Genomic DNA, 18,934 nt, shown 5'->3' with positions numbered 1-18,934 from the left:
ACTGATGGGAGTTGTAGTTTAATTGGGGCTGTGGTCCCTGGATATCTGTCAGAGTGAGACCTCTGTGTGTTCTCTCTGTGTTCTGACGTGGCGCCGGACCGCCGCCATGTTGTTTTGCTTCGTTGTCAGTGCGGAGCAGCGGCGGCGGCGGAGCGGCGGTAAGTGCCCGGTTCACTTTCACACAAGCGCTCACCTGGACCTGACAGACCTTCAGCCTCACCTGGACTCTGTCAGGTCTCACCTCTGTTAGTCCTGGACCTGTCACCCGTGTGACGTGAATGACGCTGCAGTTTACCTGCGGAGTTAGCTGCTGTTATCTGTGAGGCTAACTGAGCTCAGCCTGCAGAGAGAAACTCTGAGCTACTGTTTGGTATCGTTACAGTTACCTGTACCGTTACCTGTGCTGACATACAGGAATCTGACGTCAGCAGCTATGGTTGAATCAGAATGGACTGTAAATATCACCTGATGAATGAGCTGATGTCATTGATCATTGATCAGTCTGATTGATCACCTGATTGATCAGTGAGGTCAGAGTGGAAGTACTGGATCAGGACATGTGAAATGTGTTTGAGTCTGGTTGGTGGCCTCAGCTCAGTTTGCATGATGATGATGGTAAATGTTTCTTGGGTGAAGTCAGAGCTGTGATCTGGATTAAAAACACTGAACTCTTGAATCCTCAGTGCTCAAACCAAACTCTGTTCAGTTTCTGTGGTCTTTAACAACATGTGATATGTTCACTGTTCAGTGATGTTTCCTGTGAACTGTGTTTGTGTGATGAACTGATGTTGTTTAAAGCTGACAGGTTTGATTAAAAAAACTCTTTTTTAAAAGCCGCGATCAGTTTAATGTAAAGTCAGAAACTACAGTTCAACCTCAGACATGTTGGATCATGTCAGTGGAGCTGGTTTGTCCCGAAGGAGAGACTTGGATATTAACATTAAATTGAGTGAGAGAGAATGAAAATGAAGCTGCAGCTGGTTCATGATGAACTCTTATTCACATTTCAGAGCCTGAACCAGAGACTCAGTCTCTGTCAGCCGACTTATTGATTTATTGACTAATTCTTCTAGAAAGACAAAAACATCCTGATGCTGAGACTCGGGTTCAAACTCTAAAGTTTCATCTAAGCATTTTGAAGAGTTTGTCCTGATGGTGGCGCTAAAGACAACAGTCATTAAAACTAATGGGTTCATTCTCCAGAGAGAACAAAGAAACTTTAGTTCACATCAGGAACTGTGGATTTGTTTTGACTTTATTGTGATTTATTTCTGTGAATTTTTGTAACACTATGACAAAATATTCTGACTGTTAGAAATTGAGAAAAACATCTGATGCTAATAGAAATATTAGAAATTTTATAAAAAATCGAAATATTAGAAATTGTATTTAAAAAATATTAGAAATGTTACAAAATATTAGAAATAGAATATTATAAATTCTGTAAATATGAGAACAGTGTGTGCAGCCTCAGTCTCAAACCCATATTTTATTTTTGTAACAGCATTAATTAATAACCCCCCCGCCCCCCAGGTTTTACCTGACAGTGTATTTGACCCCCCGTGTCCCTGCGTTGCCATGGCGACTTTCCCAGAGTACATTGCTCAGAACGAGGAGCGTGACGGCGTGCGGTTCAGCTGGAACGTCTGGCCCTCCAGCCGGTTGGAGGCGACCCGGATGGTGGTGCCGGTGGCGGCTCTCTTCACCCCCCTGAAGGAGAGACCGGACCTGCCCCCGATCCAGTATGAACCAGTTCTCTGCAGCCGGGCCACCTGCCGCGCCGTCCTCAACCCGCTCTGGTATGTATCACTGCACACCTGTGTGACATCACTGACAGAGGGTCAGAGGTCAGGGGTCACTGCAAATCACAGACCTGTGCACCACACATCTCCCTGTCCAACACATTTACACTACCTATCACCTTGTCTTATCACCTGTCTGTTTATCACCTGTCTGTCACCTGTCTAACACCTGTCTGTCTGTGTGTTTTTCAGCCAGGTGGACTACAGAGCCAAACTGTGGGCCTGTAACTTCTGCTACCAGAGGAATCAGGTACGGTACACACAGATTTACCTGTACACAGGTGAGGACCAGCGCTAATGTGACCTAAATCTGCTCTGCTGTTTGATGAAAGTGATTTAACTGAAGTTAATATTGAAGTTATGAAGTTAATATTGTGATTCTTTTAAATCTTATTAATTTATTTTAATAAATTAAAATTAATTTAAATTAATTTTGTGATTCTTTGACTTTTGTTTTACATTTTAACTTAATTCTCATTTTATTTTGACCTTTTCTGCATGACCTCATCTGATTTTCTCTGGTAGCCGTCAAACTGAGGCAGACACAGCTGGATGAACTGGTCCTCACAGAGATAGCAGTGCCTGTGTGTGTTAACAGTTTGCGTTGTTGTGTGTTTGTTGTGTTTGTTGTGTCAGTTTCCTCCGTCCTACGCTGGGATCTCTGAGGTGAACCAACCTGCTGAGCTGCTGCCTCAGTTCTCCACCATTGAGTATGTGGTCCAGGTAAGACTCACAGACAGGTTCTGACTGAGACGGACCCATGGTCAGACGTGTAACCCGGTCTGGTCTCTGTCCTCAGCGGGGTCCTCAGATGCCCCTGGTCTTCCTGTATGTGGTGGACACCTGTATGGAAGACGAGGACCTGCAGGCTCTGAAGGAGTCTCTGCAGATGTCCCTGTCTCTGCTGCCTCCCACCGCGCTGGTCGGACTCATCACCTTCGGACGCATGGTCCAGGTCCATGAGCTCGGCTGTGAGGGGATCTCCAAGAGCTACGTCTTCAGGGGGACCAAGGACCTGAACGCCAAGCAACTGCAGGTAGTTAACAGGACTAACTAACACTAACTGACATGGTAGTCAGTTATGGTATGATAGTAGTTAACGGGACTAACTAACGCTGTAACATATAGTAGTAGTCGTTACCAGTGTTAACCACTTGTGAATCTTTGCAGGAGATGCTCGGTTTGACCAAACCTTCAGCCACACAGGGACGAGGACCTCAGACTGCCCAACAGCCTCTGTCCAACAGGTAAAACACACACACACACACACACACACACACACCTGTGTTGTTGTACTGGTGGGAGTCAGACTCTGTGTTTTCGTTCTCAGGTTCCTGCAGCCAGTGCAGAAGATCGACATGAACCTGACTGACCTGTTGGGGGAGCTGCAGCGTGACCCCTGGCCCGTCACTCAGGGGAAGAGGCCTCTACGCTCGCTGGGCGTCGCCATGTCCATCGCCGTTGGCCTGCTGGAGGTGAGCAGGGGGTGGAGGTGGATCTCAGCATTGTGTGGGTCGTCACAGACACACACATTTGGCGCTGTGGGAGACGGCTGCCTCTCCAGTAGCTCCGTAGTTTCTTTTGCTCTTTTTAGCTCTTTAACTTTTCTTTTTTTTTTCCCTCTACTCTTCTTACTCTTCTTGTGAAGAGACGGTGTGCTTTATATATATCCTATGGATATTTTCAACTTTAAAATGCAACCAAGAGCCAGTTTCCTCACTTATTCACGAGAGGAACTGCTGACTCTGCGCACAAAGGGCCGAGCCGGGATACGACACTCCATCCCGACGGAGCTGAGGAGGAGACCCAGGGGCTGCAAGGCCGGGGCCAAGCGAAAGGCTGAGCTTGAGGAGAATCGGAGGCGCTACAAACCATCGATTCCCTCCGTAATCATGGGGAATGTGAACTCGCTGCCGAACAAGATCGACGAGCTATCCGCACTGAACAACCAGCGGATCTACCGCGAGAGCAGCTTGTTCATCTTTACGGAGACATGGCTGAACCACCTCGTACCGGATGCTAACGTGGACCTGCTGGGATTCACTGCTGTGAGAGCCGACAGAGACACTAACGCAAGCGGTAAAAACAAAGGTGGGGGACTCATCATGTATGTCAACAACCGCTGGTGTAACCCAGGACATATCTCTGTAAAGACAGTCTTGTGCTGCCGTGACCTCGAACTGCTAGCTGTTAGCCTACGGCCATATTACCTGCCGAGGGAGTTCAGTCACGTGATCACCGTCGGCGTTTACATCCCTCCGAGAGCGGACGCAACCACTGCCTGTGAGAAGATCCACTCCATCACAGCAAGGCTGCAGACACAGCACCCTGAGGCACTTATGATCATCTCTGGGGACTTTAACCATGTAACCTTGGACTCTACCTTGGCTGTTTTTAATCAGGTTGTAGACTGTCCTACTAGAAACAACAGGACAATTGATCTTCTGTATGTTAATGTAAGGGATGCATACAGAGCGACTCCCCTCCCCCCTCTAGGGAAGTCTGATCACAATCTGGTTCACCTACAGCCACTGTACACCCCCCTGGTCCAAAAGCAGCCGGTGACAACTCGGTCCATCAGAAGATGGTCCCCTGAGATGGAAAGTGCCTTGAGAGACTGTTACAACACCACGGTCTGGGATGTGCTGATCAACCCGCATGATGAGGACATTGAGGGGATGACACACTGTCTGACAGAGTACCTGAATTTCTGTGTAGATGTGGTCTCCCCTGTCAAGACAGTCCGCTGTTACCCTAACAACAAGCCATGGGTAACGCGGGAAGTCAAGGCTGTCCTCAACAGGAAGAAGGCTGCCTTCAGGAGCAGAGACAGGGAGGCCATGAAGGCAGCACAGCAGGAGGTGAAACATTGTGTGAGGGAAGCTAAGGACAGCTACAGGAGAAAGGTGGAGCAGAAGCTGAGGGAGAACAACATGAGGGAGGTCTGGCAAGGTGTGAAGACCATCACAGGCCACAACACAAAGACCAGAGCCATAGGGGGGACAATGGAGAGGGCGAACGAACTGAATGACTTCTTCAACAGGTTCAACCAGCCCTTGTCCCCCCCACCCCCACCCTCACCGCAGCCATCTCTCCTTCTTCCCTCTACACACCTCCCCACAGACACCACAACACCCCCCTCCTCCTCCCCCACCCCATCACAGTCTCCGCCTCATATCACCACAGACCAGGTCAGAGGACAGCTGAGGAAGCTCCGGCCCAGGAAAGCCGCAGGCCCGGACAAAGTGTGTCCAAGACTGCTGAAGACATGCGCTACAGAACTGGGGGAACCACTACAACGGATCTTCAACCTTAGCCTGCAGCTAGGGAGAGTGCCCACCCTCTGGAAGACATCCTGCATCGTTCCAGTTCCGAAGAAGAACCGGCCCAGCGAGCTGAATGACTTCCGACCGGTGGCACTCACTTCACACCTGATGAAGACGTTGGAGCGGCTCTTCCTTAGCCTCCTCAGACCCCAGGTGCAACATGCCCAGGACCGCCTGCAGTTTGCTTACCAGCAAGGTGTTGGGGTGGAGGATGCCATCCTCTACCTGCTACACAGAGCCCACTCCCACCTGGATAAGGGAAGCGGCACAGTGAGGATTCTCTTCTTGGACTTCTCCAGTGCCTTTAATACCATCCAGCCCCCTATGCTTCGTGACAAACTGAGCAGGATGGGAGTGGACCCCTATCTGGTGGACTGGATCTCCGACTACCTCACTGGCAGGCCACAGTACGTCAGGCTGAAGGACATCACGTCTGACACTGTGGTCAGCAGCACTGGAGCCCCCCAGGGCACAGTGCTGGCCCCTCTTCTCTTCACCCTGTACACCTCGGACTTCTGTTACAACTCGGAGCTGTGTCACATACAGAAGTACGCCGATGACACAGCCATCGTTGGGTGCATCAGGGATGACAGAGAGGAGGAGTATCGGAGACTGGTGGGGGACTTTGCTGCATGGTGCCACACTAACCACCTACAACTCAACACCTCTAAGACGAAGGAGCTGGTCATTGACTTTGGGAGGTCCAGACCAAGACAGCGACCAATCCTGTTAGAGGGAGCTGAGGTGGAGGCTGTGGACTCCTACAAATACCTTGGGCTGTGGTTGGACAATAAACTGGACTGGACAACACACACCAGCCACCTGTATGGAAAGACACAAAGCAGGCTGTACTTCCTAAGGAGACTGCGGTCTTTTAATGTCTGCAGCAAACTGCTGTGGATGTTCTACCAGTCTGTGGTTGCCAGCGTCCTCTTTTACACTGTGGTGTGCTGGGGGAGCAGCATATCAAAAAAGGACACAAACAGACTGGAGAAACTGATCAGGCGGGCCGGCTCTGTGGTCGGCATGAAGTTGGACTCTCTGGTGACGGTGGCAGAGATGAGGACACTGGACAAACTGCTGGATATCATGGACAATACCAGCCACCCTCTGCACACTGTCATCAGCAACCAGAGGAGCCTGTTCAGTGAAAGACTGCTCCTGCCCAAGTGTAGGACCAACAGACTGAAGAACTCCTTTGTCCACCATGCCATCACACTCCACAACTCCTCACTTGGGGGGAGGAGGAGGGAGAGTAGGGTATGGAGGACAGAAGGGAGTGGTAGCCCCCCTTAAAGTGCAATAACCCACCTGGACACTCAAGTAACATACAGTTTCAGCATATCTATATTTATTATTTATGTTAATGCCACACACAGTCCAGTATACTCTGCATATTTATCTTAAATCACCCTCAATCCAATTCTATTTATATTTATATTCTTTCCTATTTTATTTACATCTTCTGCCTGTATTTGCTGCTGGAAATGTAATTTCCCCGAGGGAGTCATCCCAAAGGGATCAATAAAGTCCGTCTAAGTCTAAGTCTAAGTCTAAGTCTAAGAATCTCATTAGGGGTTTTTTTCCCACAGTGCACCTTCCCGAACACCGGCGCTCGGATCATGACATTTATCGGTGGCCCAGCAACACAGGGTCCCGGCATGGTGGTGGGAGATGAACTGAAGACGCCAATCAGGTCCTGGCATGACATCGAGAAGGACAACGCCAAGTTCATGAAGAAAGCCACCAAGGTGAGTGACTCAGCAGCAACATCCTCTCCCTGTTACACTGACTCTGAAGCTCAGAGTTTAAACATCATGATTTAATGTTCACACTGTGATCTTATATTTTACATTACTGTCATTGTGTTTTTGTGTATTTTTTTAATTGTCAGATTTTCTTAGTTTTGTTGAGAAACGTGCTGAATGAATTAAGTTCATTATTATTATTATTAGTAAATAGGAGAAAAACTCTGGTTAGATCCACACTTTTCCGCTTCTTAGTTTACTTACTTTTATCCTGACAAGGTTTTCCATAAGCACAGACTGTCAGCTGATGGCAGGACATTAAAAAAAATTTCAGTCAACCACTTTCTCTCTGTTTCAAGTCACTGTCTCTGTTTCTAACGTTCTGACTCTGATCTGAAACCAGATGAAGGATTTAGTCGTCAGACGTCTGGATCTTCAGTGATCAGAGCAACAAGCTGAGCAAACAGCCGCTCTCCACGTCCTGATCCTCACAGAGAAACATCCACTTTTAACATCAAACTGTTTTATTCTGAGTTTTACTGGTTTGAATCAGCTGCTCTGTTTGTTTGGAGAGGAGGAGACCTCTGAGGAGGATCCAGCTCCTGATCCATCAACACTGAAGGAACCTGAACCTAAAAACACAATGAACACAGTCGTTAAACAGTGAAAAAAATTTTCTTCTGGACTTCTGGACCCTGTCCTAAGAGGTCAGAGGTCACAGATGGACTGGAGTCAGGTATTAATCTTATCACTGTCTGTGTGTGTGTGTGTGTCAGCACTACGAGTCTCTGGCAAACCGAGCGTCCACCAACGGTCACATCATCGACATCTATGCCTGCGCCCTTGATCAGACCGGCCTGCTGGAGATGAAGTGCTGTGCCAACTACACTGGGTACACACACACACACACACACACAGATTTCCAGGTCAGTATTTGTTGTATCTGACTGACAGTGACGACAGCTGTAAGAGCAGATAGTTTCACACAGATAATAATAATAATAATACATTTTATTTAGGACACTGTACAATAAGCAATAAAACAACAATGTATAAAATCAACATAATAACACTGCCTCTGTGATGTTAATGTGTGTGTGTGTGTGTGTGTGTTTACAGAGGCTACATGGTGATGGCGGACTCCTTCAATACATCTCTGTTTAAACAAACCTTCCAGAGAGTTTTCACCAAAGACGTCCAGGGATCTTTTAAAATGGCCTTCGCCGCCACTCTGGAGGTCAAGGTACAAAGACAGAGAACACAGAGGCCGCGCACCCCAGCTCACCTGTGTCTCAGGTCAATTAACTGCAGTGTTTTCTCTCTTAGACGTCCAGGGAAATCAAAGTGTCGGGGGCGATTGGACCCTGTGTGTCTCTGAACGCTAAAGGACCCTGTGTCTCTGAGAATGTACGTAACCACCAACACACTACTGACCTTTGAATACAGTTGCTTCTACAGGACAGTTGTACAGGTGTGCTCTAACGTGTGTTACAGGAGATCGGTACCGGAGGAACATGTCAGTGGAAGATCTGCGGTTTGGATCCCAGCACCACGTTGGCTCTTTACTTTGAGGTCGTCAACCAGGTACGATCACCTGACCTCTGACGTGTATACAGACTCAAGTTTGGTTTATTACAGGTCAACAGCTGCTCTGAGATCAGTCTGAAGCTGCTCAGTGATTGACAATACTGATAATAAACAAATGGTTAATGAATAGAAAATCACAATATAAACAAACCTCAGTTTACACATCAACAGAGGGAGCAGGAAAGGAAAATCTGCGAAGATCTGGGGACTCGTTGTAGAGGTCTGGACTCACACAGGTCTGGACTCACAGAGGTCTGGACCTGTAGAGGTCTGGACTCATAGAGGTCTGGACTCAGAGTTCTGGGAACAGTAATTTGCACATAAACAGAAGGAGTAGGAAATGATAAAGGTTTTTAAAATTTATCTGAACAATCGAGACAAAAAAGCACCATGTTGACTGACACCATGTGAGACCATGTTATATCCATTTATTGTGATTATTATTATATAAATACTTATTACAACCTGAGTTTTCAGTTTCCTTACATGTTAAACTGCTGTGGTTGAGATTTATTTGGCTTTTACAGCTCCAGTTGGTCACAGTGAGATTCACCAGTAACTTAACATTAAATCCACATTTTGATTCAATAAATTACATCAATAGTCACTTTATTACAATAGTTTCACTAAGTCTGTCATTATTGAACAGTGTGTGAAATATCCTCTCTGAAGCTGAAATGTAGGGGTTGGGGTTGATGCAGTGTTGATCCAGGTGGGTGGAGGTGTGAAAGTAAAGAGAGTATTAACTTCAGAGGAGAAGATGCAGGTGTCAGCTAACTGTCTTTGTTATCTCCTCTGGAATCAATTTTTTGAATGTAGTGGAGAAGGATTGTCTTTAAATCAAATGAACTAAAAATGGAAGGAGGAACTATATTTCCTAAAATGCACTCTAACGGTCACAGTTCGGCCTGTTCCTGTAGATACGGCAGGTGTTTCTGTCTAATGAAGATGTCACAGTGGTGGCTGTGGATCACATTGGTCATGGTGCTGTTGGTACCGGTGTTTTTGGAGATGACAGAGGACGTGTTGACGTCGTCGTCACGCTGATGCAATTGGTTGTGTGCAGGTGGAGGGTGGAGCTCTGTGGGCATGTCCCAGAACATGGACACCTTCGAATAAACCTGCCGATGCTCTGACGCACTGCTGCCCTGTACCTACTGGAGACACATGAACAGACAGACGGGAGTTTGAATGGTTCTTTCACAGCAAATCTAACTAATACTCTGTGATGGAACCACCTCACATGAAGCAGCATAGACTGTTTACAGCCTTTGCATTTGCTGAGTCTTACGTACGTCTGCGTCATGCAGGTGATCCAGGGGTTGAGGGCAGCGCTGGTCAGAACCAGCCAGGCAGAGAGGGCGGAGGTCACAGCCGGACTCTGCTGACCGCTGAACGTCTCATACAAACACACTGAGATGTATGGCAGCCAGCAGACCAGCAAACACACTGAGAACAAGAACAAGAGCTTTCACCAGACGACCAAATCAGAACCAAACAGTGAAACAGTCTGAGGAGTAGTTGTAGAAGACTGAGGACAAGTTGTAGAGGTCTGAGGACTAGTTGTAGAGGTCTGGAATTGTTGTATAGGCCAGGACTACTTGTAGAGGTGTGGGGACTAGTTCTAGAGGTCAGGAATAGTTGTAGAGGTGTGGGGACTAGTTGTAAAGGTCTGGAGTAGCTGTAGAGGTCGGGAGCAGCATGTTATGACTGTGTGTCACTGTAATGAGAGTCATTAAACACTGACACATGACTCTGTTGTTTGCATTGGTTTATGACCAGTTTCATGTTCTCATACATGTTCTGTCAACATCCGTTGATGATGTCTGCGGATGTTTAGGAGCGCTGTGGATACATTCACCTCTCAGCTTCTCATCATCTACTACTGTTAAGTTCCTGTCACTGAATCACACTTCCTGCGCAGATGTTTCACATTAAAGGTTTTCAGGGAAGAAAGGGACTCTAACACATATAGACTTTTAATGTGAAACATCCTGTAGCTTAACAATGAACAAAAGAGCAGCTGATAATAATCAGAGAATGTGTTGGTGATTGTTAAAGAATAACTTAGGCATTAAGGCAGAAATGTACTACAATGAAATAAGATGATTAATAACCTGTACTGTAATCTAACCATTTCCTGATTAATACTTTGATCTTCACCAAGTACCTTCAAATAATATTCAACATGACTACTTATTAATTTTAGACACACTGGGACTGGGATCTCTGGACTTTTAAAAAATGAGAGATTTTGAACAAAGTTAGGACAAATTGTTTTAGTTTGTAAAGACAGAAGGGGCAGGTAGGTCATGCCAGGGACCAATCAGAACAGAGCATGAACTCACCTGAGGTTGTAACCATGACAATGGAGCTCCTCAGGTAATTGTTGGCAGGGACATAGAAGCAGTGCAGCTCATTGCACATGAAGGTTCCCCTCCGGGCCTGTTTCCTGGCCACGTAGACGATGTATCCATACAGAGAGCACATGGTGAAGATCGGTGCCACGATTCCCAGCAGCATCCACAGCACCACAAAGTACCTGTTCTCAGGTGTGAAGCTGGGACAGCAGAGGAACCTCGACTCGCTGTAGACGTAGCTGCCGAACCCCAGCAGGGGCAGGGTGGCGGCGACCAGACAGAACAGCCAGACCAGGACCAGCACCACCCGGCTCCGGCCGGCCGTCCAGATGCTGCGGTAGCTGAGGGCGAAGCAGATCTCCGTGAACTTGTCCACAGTCGCCCAGGTGAGCGAGTGGATGGAGGAAGTCTGCAGGAGGAGGAAGATGAAGCCGTTGCCCTGACAGAAGGCGCCCTCGCTGGGATATCCAGAGGGCTGGGAGAGGCTGTTGTGGGCTCCGAAGGGGATGGTGGAGAGTCCAAGGGCCAGGTCGCTGAGGCTGAAGCTCAGGACAAGGCCCAGCGTGTCGGACCGAAGCTCCTTGTTCAGGAGGAGCACAACCAGGAGGAGGAGGTTCCCACAGACGGAGGCCATGCTGGACAGAGCCATCAGAGCGGCGTACAGCGTCCTCAGAGCGTTCACCATCTTCACAGGACAGGAAGTGTGTCACTGATTACGTCACAGCTCAAACGGGACATGAGAGGACTCTTTTATACAACCTTACTGTCCAGAAGCAGCAGGAAACCGTTGTGCTGCAGTTCCTCTAATGTCCACCAGGTGCTGCTCTGAGAAAACTCCCAACTTTCAAGTCAACATGTGTAATCACATTTTAACAACCGGACTATCTCCACGACAACTGATCAACTCCATCTACTGAAGAAGGCCATGAGATATGGGTGAAAGCTCTAGAAACGAGAGGTAATTTGATAATCTGTGTGATTTGCGTCCTGCTCGTCAGGCTGGGAGCAACTGACCACAGTCACATCTGGAGAGAAACAGAAATAAAGATGGATCCCAGTGTTAGTTTGTTGAGATTCATTTAGTCACATTTAATGGAGAGTGTTTGGTAATGATACCTGTCACACCTCAGGCAGGAAATACAATAATTCACCTGGATGGAACAGTAAAAGGCAGGAGGTGAAACTGCAGCAAAGACGTGTGGTGATAATGTTCGTCTTGCTCTGAACATGTGAAGATATCCTGGACAACAGATCTCCTTCATAAACATGCAGAAAGTAGACGAGTGAAATGTCCTCCACCTCCTGCTCAGCGCTCTGTGGAGAAACTGACATCAAAGTTTCTATTCAAACTTGTTTCTCAGATTTCTTATCCTTATTTCTGCTGTTGCAGCTTGTGAAACAATTAAAATCATATAATTACTTTTCAACGCTTGACGACTGTTGAGAGAAACCTGAGGTTATGAGTCTCACTGCTGTTTCAGGAGTGAAGTGCTTCCTTTGGCTCCAAGACGAAGTTCAAATCTCTTCGAATCAGGTCGTCTGAACCCGACGCTGACGACACCGGACTGTGGACGCCTGAGGTCCAGACCTGGTATAAACAGACCTCAGTCACCACAGAGATGTGATCAGCATGGTTTAAGGTTAGATGAGTCACAGAAGAACAGCAGATCTGTTACAGCTGCTGCTCGCCTCTTCACTGCAGCTCGTCCAGGCCGATCGTTTCAGAATGTGTCCTTAGAAACCTGACAGTAACAACAGACCTGTGTTGTTCTGATATAAACAGACCGGCCGGTTTGATCTCTGTCACCACGGAGATGTGATCAGCTTTGAGTCTGAACCTGTCCAGGAAAGGGAGAATCCAGCAGAGGAACCACAGTCTGAGGAAGTCCTGGGAACAAGTCACATCATGAATCCTCTCGTTTTTCAGAGGCAACAGAGCCCAACAGCCAATCAGAGGTCAAAGGTCAAACCAGATGATCGGCAGATGTTGCTGCTGTCGATTGATGATTTCTTTGATCTTCACAGTTGTCGTTTAAATCTGATCTGAGACCATCAGTCTGATCAGCTCTGAGTCTGAGGACGGACTGAGGGAGGCGTGTCCTGCTGAGCCTCTGTGTGTGTGTGTGTGTGTGTGTGTGTGTGTGTGTGTGTGTGTCTCCAGAGGCAGCGTTGCCATGGTGCACCTGTCAGTCACCTGCTGAGATGATGATGACAGGACACACACACACACACACACAGGATATTGGATGCTCAGGTACTGTTGACATTACAGTCAGCAGATAACTGTGTGTGTGTGTGTGTGTGTGTGTGTGTGTGTGTGTGTGTGTGTGTGTGCGCGCGCTCACGTGTCACACGGCCTGACTCTGGTAATAACAGGTGTGCAGGTGTGTAATCATCATCATCCTGCTGCTGAACCTCAGACTTCTGAGGGCTCAGGTGTGAAGCAGCCAATCATAGCAGGATTCTGACCCAGTTTGTGTCATGTTAGATTTATGACTCACATTTATTCAGACCTGATGTGATCAGGGTGAAGCTGGTGTTTCAGACCAGGTGTAGGCCAGGTGTAGACTGTTTCTGGGCTTCATGTTGTCCAGAGAACAGTGAAGAGGTTCTAATGTTCTTCAGTCAGAGTCAGACCAGTGGGTAAAACCACCAGACTGAGCTCTCTGAGACTATTATTGTGAAAGGGTTATCAGGAAGTCTCAGCTGATTGATTTTATTGCAGTTTATTAAAACATGAGACAACAACAAAACAAAGGAAAACACTGATGCACGTCTGCTACGAGCATTTTGTTCTTACCCATAATGCACCAGTGGATTATTGTTTGGAAACACAACAAACAATAATAAACAACAACATGAAAACAGACTCAGCACAGATACACAACTGTAGAATCAAATGTTCCCTCAGTTTCCTGATCAGATTGATTATTGATCCAGATTGTTCTTCCTGTTGCAGCACAACGCTCCGATCCCTCAGGGTGGCCGGGGGGCGATCCAGTTCGTGACTCAGTACCAGCACTCATCAGGACAGAGACGGATCAGAGTCACCACCACCGCCAGGAAGTAAGAGCACACACACCTCCACTTGCACCGCCCGGTGATGTGTTCACTGACTTCACGTAAAGTCTGTGAGACTGCTTGTGATACTGAATCGTTTCCATGGAGACGTGTGAAGGTTGTTGATGGTGTTTATAAAGGTCACAGTGAGGAGAAGTTTATCTTTTACAGGTGTAACTGTGATGTGACAGTAACCCCCCCCCCCCATCATCTTCTCTTCCTCCCCCTCATCTTTTCCTCCGCCTCCTCTTCCTTTACTCCTTCCCCTCTCCTTCCCTTCCCCTCTTCTTCTCTCCTCTCTCCCCCTCCTCACTCCCTCCCCTTTCCCCTCAGCTGGGCTGATGCTCAGACTCAGATTCAGAGCATCGCGGCGTCCTTCGATCAGGAGGCGGCGGCCATCTTGATGGCGAGGCTGGCAGTGTACCGTGCGGAGACTGAGGAGGGGCCTGACGTCCTGCGGTGGTTGGACAGACAGCTCATCAGACTGGTACGAGGACCAGGACTAAAACCCGGATCTGGACTCAGAGGATCTGAAACTGATGTGTTCATGTGTTTGTTTCTGTTCAGTGTCAGAAGTTTGGAGATTATCATAAAGATGACCCAAACTCCTTCAGGTTCTCCGAGACCTTCTCCCTCTACCCTCAGGTGACATCCCATAATACTCTGCTCCACCTGAAGGTTACGTGGACCTGCCTCACTTCCTGTATCTGACCGTCTGTGTTTGTGTTCCAGTTCATGTTCCACCTGCGGCGCTCTCCGTTCCTTCAGGTGTTCAACAACAGTCCAGACGAGAGTTCGTATTACAGACATCAGTTCAACAGACAGGACCTGACCCAGGCTCTCATCATGATCCAACCTGTGCTCTACGCCTATTCATTCAACGGACCACCTGAGGTATTTACACACACCTGTGCACACCTGTAGTGACATCAGCTGTATTCGCAGTAAATGATCCTTCTATCAGTCAGAGAGATTGATCAGAGTGATTGTGTGTTTCAGCCCGTCCTGTTGGACAGCAGCAGCATCCTGCCAGACCGAATCCTTCTGATGGACACCTTCTTCCAGATCCTCATTTACCATGGAGAGGTACAGACACTCATCAGCTTCACTGACAGAATGAACCAGAACCAACAGATCTGATCTCATGTCGCTCTGTAGACCTAAACTGAGGCTGGAGCTGGTTTGTTTAGATATAAGGACTCTGGAGACTCTAGATCCACAGGACTGAGTCAGAAATACACTGTAATCTGTTACTGTTAGACTGTAGCTCAGTGGAGGTAACGTGTGTAATCTGTAATCTGTTACTGTCAGACTGTAGCTCAGTGGAGGAAGGCTGGGTATCAGGACATGCCAGAGTATGAAAACTTCAAACACCTGCTCCAGGCTCCAGTGGACGACGCCCAGGAGCTGCTGCACACTCGCTTCCCCATGCCGAGATACATCGACACTGAGCACGGAGGCAGCCAGGTGAGGGCGCTAACGCACACAGATATATATACACTTTACATTATTAGATACACACATCAGCACTACATCAGTACATACGTGTACTACACATGAATATATGTTCCTTAGCTCGATATATAAAGCACATCACAATACACTGTACCTCAGTGTGTGTATTACAAATCAACACACTGTAAAAACTATTTATTTTAATTTATTTATAAATACATCACTTAAGACAAAAAACACAGGGCGCCCCCCGATGGGCGAATGTTTAGGGCGCGTACCACATGGGCCTCAGTTCCCTGAGCAGCTGGACTCCGGCTCGACTCCTGATCTGGTCAGACCTTTGCTGCATGTCATTCCCGTACTCTCTCTCCCTGTTTCCTGTCTCTCTCCACTGGGCTAATAAATGCAAAAAACCCCAAAACAATCATTTTAAAAAATAAAATAAAAAAAGACAAAGAAACACAAATAATATACATATTGATTTACGTACTGATACATTAACATGTATTTTTTCATTAATATATGTTTTAATGTTTTGTCAATATATACACTTTAGATAGATACATAGATAGACGGTTAGGGTCTATCTATCTATGTTTTTTCTTTCTATATATCTTTATATGTATACATCTATATCATAAAAAATAAATGTCATAGTATGATGTCATAAAAAAACGTCATGATATATGTTGTTGGAAATGTAGTATAATAAGACATAAAATAAGTCATGAAAATATGAAATTTTTTGACATTTTCATGACATTTTCATAGTATAGCATTAAAAATGTCATAGTATAATAAGACATCAAAGATGTCATATAAACATTATTGGGATCTAATGATTCTTAAACGTTCACAGTCTCATAAGGTGACACAGGAAGACAAAATCGTCATCTCCATGTCTTATCAGTATAGTGCGCTATACTGGATCACTTATAACACATCACATCACTGTACACGATTCAACATCACTTACACACAGTGCATCGTCATTTATACTGTATAAACTGCTCAGTGTGTTTGAGCTCTGACTGTTGAGTGACTTCATTTCATTTTCACAAACAGTTTGACTCATGATGTTTTCCAGGCTCGTTTCCTGCTCTCCAAAGTGAACCCCTCCCAGACCCACAACAACATGTACGCCTGGGGACAGGTACGACCCTCACCTTGAAACATTACGCCGAATGCTTTGACTTTTAGTTTCAGACCAGTGTCAGTACTGATGTGAAACCTGTTCTGTGTGCAGGAGTCTGGAGCTCCCATTCTGACAGACGACGTCAGTCTGCAGGTGTTCATGGATCACCTGAAGAAACTTGCTGTCTCCAGCGCTGCCTGATCTCACCTGTCCTCAACTCACCTGCCTGCATTATGTTTACTGTTTTGTTTTGCATTTGCTGCCTACAGTCACCTGTCAGCCAATCAGCAGCAGCATCTCAGAGCAGGAACAGCCAGTAGTGACGTTAGCTTCAAACCCTGCTGGGTTTTAGTTCTGTTGCGCAAAGTTATATTCTGACTTGTTAGAACTGACATTTGAAGACATGAAGAGATGAAACGTGAGTCGTGAGTGGACAAAACTTCATTTGAAAAAAAAAAACAGTCATTAGTTTTACATGTTTCAGCCACATCACAGCTTCAGGTAAAACTGATCCACTGACTAAAATAAAGCAACAGTCAACATTAACCACCTTTTTATTGTGAAGGATGACAGGAGGAACTGCTGCTCTTTAATTTTCTGGCTCAACAAATCGATTTCAGAAATCCACTGTTTTCCATGAACTTCTGCAAGATAGTGAACGCTGCTGTGAAGATCAAGTCTGTGTTAGTATTATGTTGTTGATATGGTTGAATTTTTCCCAGTAAGTCTGTAAAACTGGTTTAGAAGTCTAAAGCTGGACAGCAGACATCTGAATCAGTCAGATGATGTTAAACTTATCGAGCTGGTTCATACAGTAACAGACCAGTTGTGTTCCTGTTTGTCACCAGCAGGTGTCACGCTTTGCACAGGTTTGAGTTTCTCTCTGCTGATGTTTACATCTTTAAGTTGTTTTGATTTTCCTTCAGTGGCTCAGAGTCTGTTCATGTCTTTATCCTGTCACTGATGTGAGATCAGATCATCTCTGCTGAAACGACACCAGTCAGACAATCAACAAAGAAAAACAAGACTCTGATGGAAACTTGGACTAACCCTAACCCTGATCATCAGGGACTTTTCAGTGTCTCTGTAGTAGCTCTGTTTGAAGCGTCGTCAGGTCAGTGATGTTTGTACAAAGGTAGGGTTAGGGTTGGGTCAGGATTAGGGTTGAGTCAGGGTTAGGGTTGGGTCAGGGTTAGGGTTGAGTCAGGGTTGGGGTTAGGGTTGCGTCAGGGTTCGGGTCAGGGTTAGGGTTGGGTCAGGGTTTGAGTTAGGGTTGGGGTTAGGGTTGGTCAGGGTTAGGGTTAGGATTTGAGGGTTAGGGTTAGGGTTGGGTCAGGGTTTGAGTTAGGGTTGGGGTTAGGGTTGCGTTAGGGTTAGGGTTGGGGTTAGGGTTGGTCAGGGTTAGGGTTAGGGTTGGTCAGGGTTAGGGTTGGGTCAGGGTGGGTCAGGGTTAGGGTTGCGTCAGGGTTAGGGTTGGGTCAGGGTTAGGGTTGAGTCAGGGTTTGAGTTAGGGTTGGGGTTAGGGTTGGTCAGGGTTAGGGTTAGGATTTGAGGGTTAGGGTTAGGGTTGAGTCAGGGTTTGAGTTAGGGTTGGGGTTAGGGTTGCGTCAGGGTTAGGGTTAGGGTTAGAGTTAGGGTTGGGGTTAGGGTTGCATCAGGGTTAGGGTTGCGTCAGGGTTAGGGTTGGTCAGGGTTAGGGTTGGGTTAGGGTTGAGTCAGGGTTAGGGTCAGGGTTAGGGTTGGGGTTTCTAAACAGGTTGATTTTCTGACTACAGTGATTCAGCAGTGATGATCCTCTGTGCAGTATGAAAACAAGTTTGTCCACTTGGTTTGTGCGAAGTCTCTGACCTGTGGATGTTTGTTTGTTGAGTTTCTTTCATTCGTTGAACACTAAAGATGAGTTCCTGTTTTCCTTCAGTTCTCTCTTTATTCTCATGTTTCTAATAAAACTCTGCTCTGGAAACGTTCACTGTGTCTCTGTCACTAATGATGATGGTGAACACACTGATGAAACTGTTTTTTCTGTCTCTACTGACTGTTACATTCATTCTCTGACTCTGTTGCCGTGGTGACAACCATTCCACCAGCTGAACAAACAGGCATAAAAACAACCCTAGTCAGAGGTTTGTTCACTGTTGCCATGGAGACGGTTGCTGCAGTGAGGGGTTTGAGTTAGGGTTGGGGGTTAGGGTTGCGTCAGGGTTAGGGTTAGGGTTAGGGTTTGAGTTAGGGTTGCGTCAGGGTTAGGGTTAGGGTTGGGGTTAGGGTTAGGGTTAGGGTTAGTGTTTGAGTTAGGGTTGCAGCAGGGTTAGGGTTTGGAGTTAGGGTTGCGTCAGGGTTAGGGTTAGGGTTAGGGTTTGGAGTTAGGGTTGGGGTTTAGGGTTAGGGGTTTGAGTTAGGGTTGCGTCAGGGTTAGGGGGTAGGGTTAGGTTAGGGTTGGGTCAGGGTTTGAGTTAGGGTT

General features: G+C 46.8%; 2 protein-coding genes across 3 annotated transcripts; one reads left to right on the top strand and one right to left on the bottom strand.

Annotated features, from left to right (window-relative positions):
• Positions 1-69: 69 nt before the first annotated feature.
• On the top strand, positions 70-18,440 carry LOC108892659 (protein transport protein Sec23A). Of its 2 annotated transcripts, none has more exons than XM_018690345.2 (20): positions 70-158; positions 1,534-1,799; positions 1,995-2,052; positions 2,439-2,525; positions 2,602-2,838; positions 2,973-3,049; positions 3,133-3,277; positions 6,721-6,879; positions 7,653-7,768; positions 7,996-8,119; positions 8,203-8,283; positions 8,371-8,460; positions 13,783-13,889; positions 14,217-14,370; positions 14,451-14,528; positions 14,616-14,777; positions 14,883-14,969; positions 15,195-15,350; positions 16,426-16,491; positions 16,585-18,440. In XM_018690345.2, exons 2-20 carry the CDS (start codon positions 1,579-1,581, stop codon positions 16,672-16,674), a joined length of 2,295 nt encoding a protein of 764 aa, XP_018545861.1. In that variant the 5' UTR covers positions 70-158; positions 1,534-1,578; the 3' UTR covers positions 16,675-18,440. The 2 variants fall into 2 exon arrangements, with proteins under 2 accessions (XP_018545861.1, XP_018545860.1); XM_018690344.2 differs by having other exon boundaries at positions 81-158; positions 1,595-1,799.
• Positions 8,467-13,107, bottom strand: LOC127139974 (histamine H2 receptor-like). The gene is made up of 2 exons (XM_051068004.1): positions 10,812-13,107; positions 8,467-9,912 (listed from the first exon to the last, which is right to left on the bottom strand). Exons 1-2 carry the CDS (start codon positions 11,506-11,508, stop codon positions 9,443-9,445), a joined length of 1,167 nt encoding a protein of 388 aa, XP_050923961.1. The 5' UTR covers positions 11,509-13,107; the 3' UTR covers positions 8,467-9,442.
• Positions 18,441-18,934: the final 494 nt, after the last annotated feature.

Source organism: Lates calcarifer, unplaced genomic scaffold (assembly GCF_001640805.2).
Source record: "Lates calcarifer isolate ASB-BC8 unplaced genomic scaffold, TLL_Latcal_v3 _unitig_2291_quiver_1172, whole genome shotgun sequence".
In the NCBI taxonomy this organism is placed as follows: domain Eukaryota; kingdom Metazoa; phylum Chordata; class Actinopteri; family Centropomidae; genus Lates; species Lates calcarifer.
This window is presented reverse-complemented; position numbering and strand designations above follow the sequence as displayed.

Bases quoted from the DNA above. Each gene is read 5' to 3' on its own strand.
- LOC108892659 (XM_018690344.2), top strand. From the start codon at position 107: ATGTTGTTTTGCTTCGTTGTCAGTGCGGAGCAGCGGCGGCGGCGGAGC. The intron at 159-1,594 runs GTAAGTGCCCGG...CGACTTTCCCAG, and splicing joins GCGGCGGCGGCGGAGCGGCG to AGTACATTGCTCAGAACGAG. The intron at 14,970-15,194 runs GTACAGACACTC...TGTTACTGTCAG, and splicing joins TCCTCATTTACCATGGAGAG to ACTGTAGCTCAGTGGAGGAA.
- LOC127139974 (XM_051068004.1), bottom strand. From the start codon at position 11,508: ATGGTGAACGCTCTGAGGACGCTGTACGCCGCTCTGATGGCTCTGTCC. The intron at 9,913-10,811 runs GTGAGTTCATGC...TCTTGTTCTCAG, and splicing joins TGTCATGGTTACAACCTCAG to TGTGTTTGCTGGTCTGCTGG.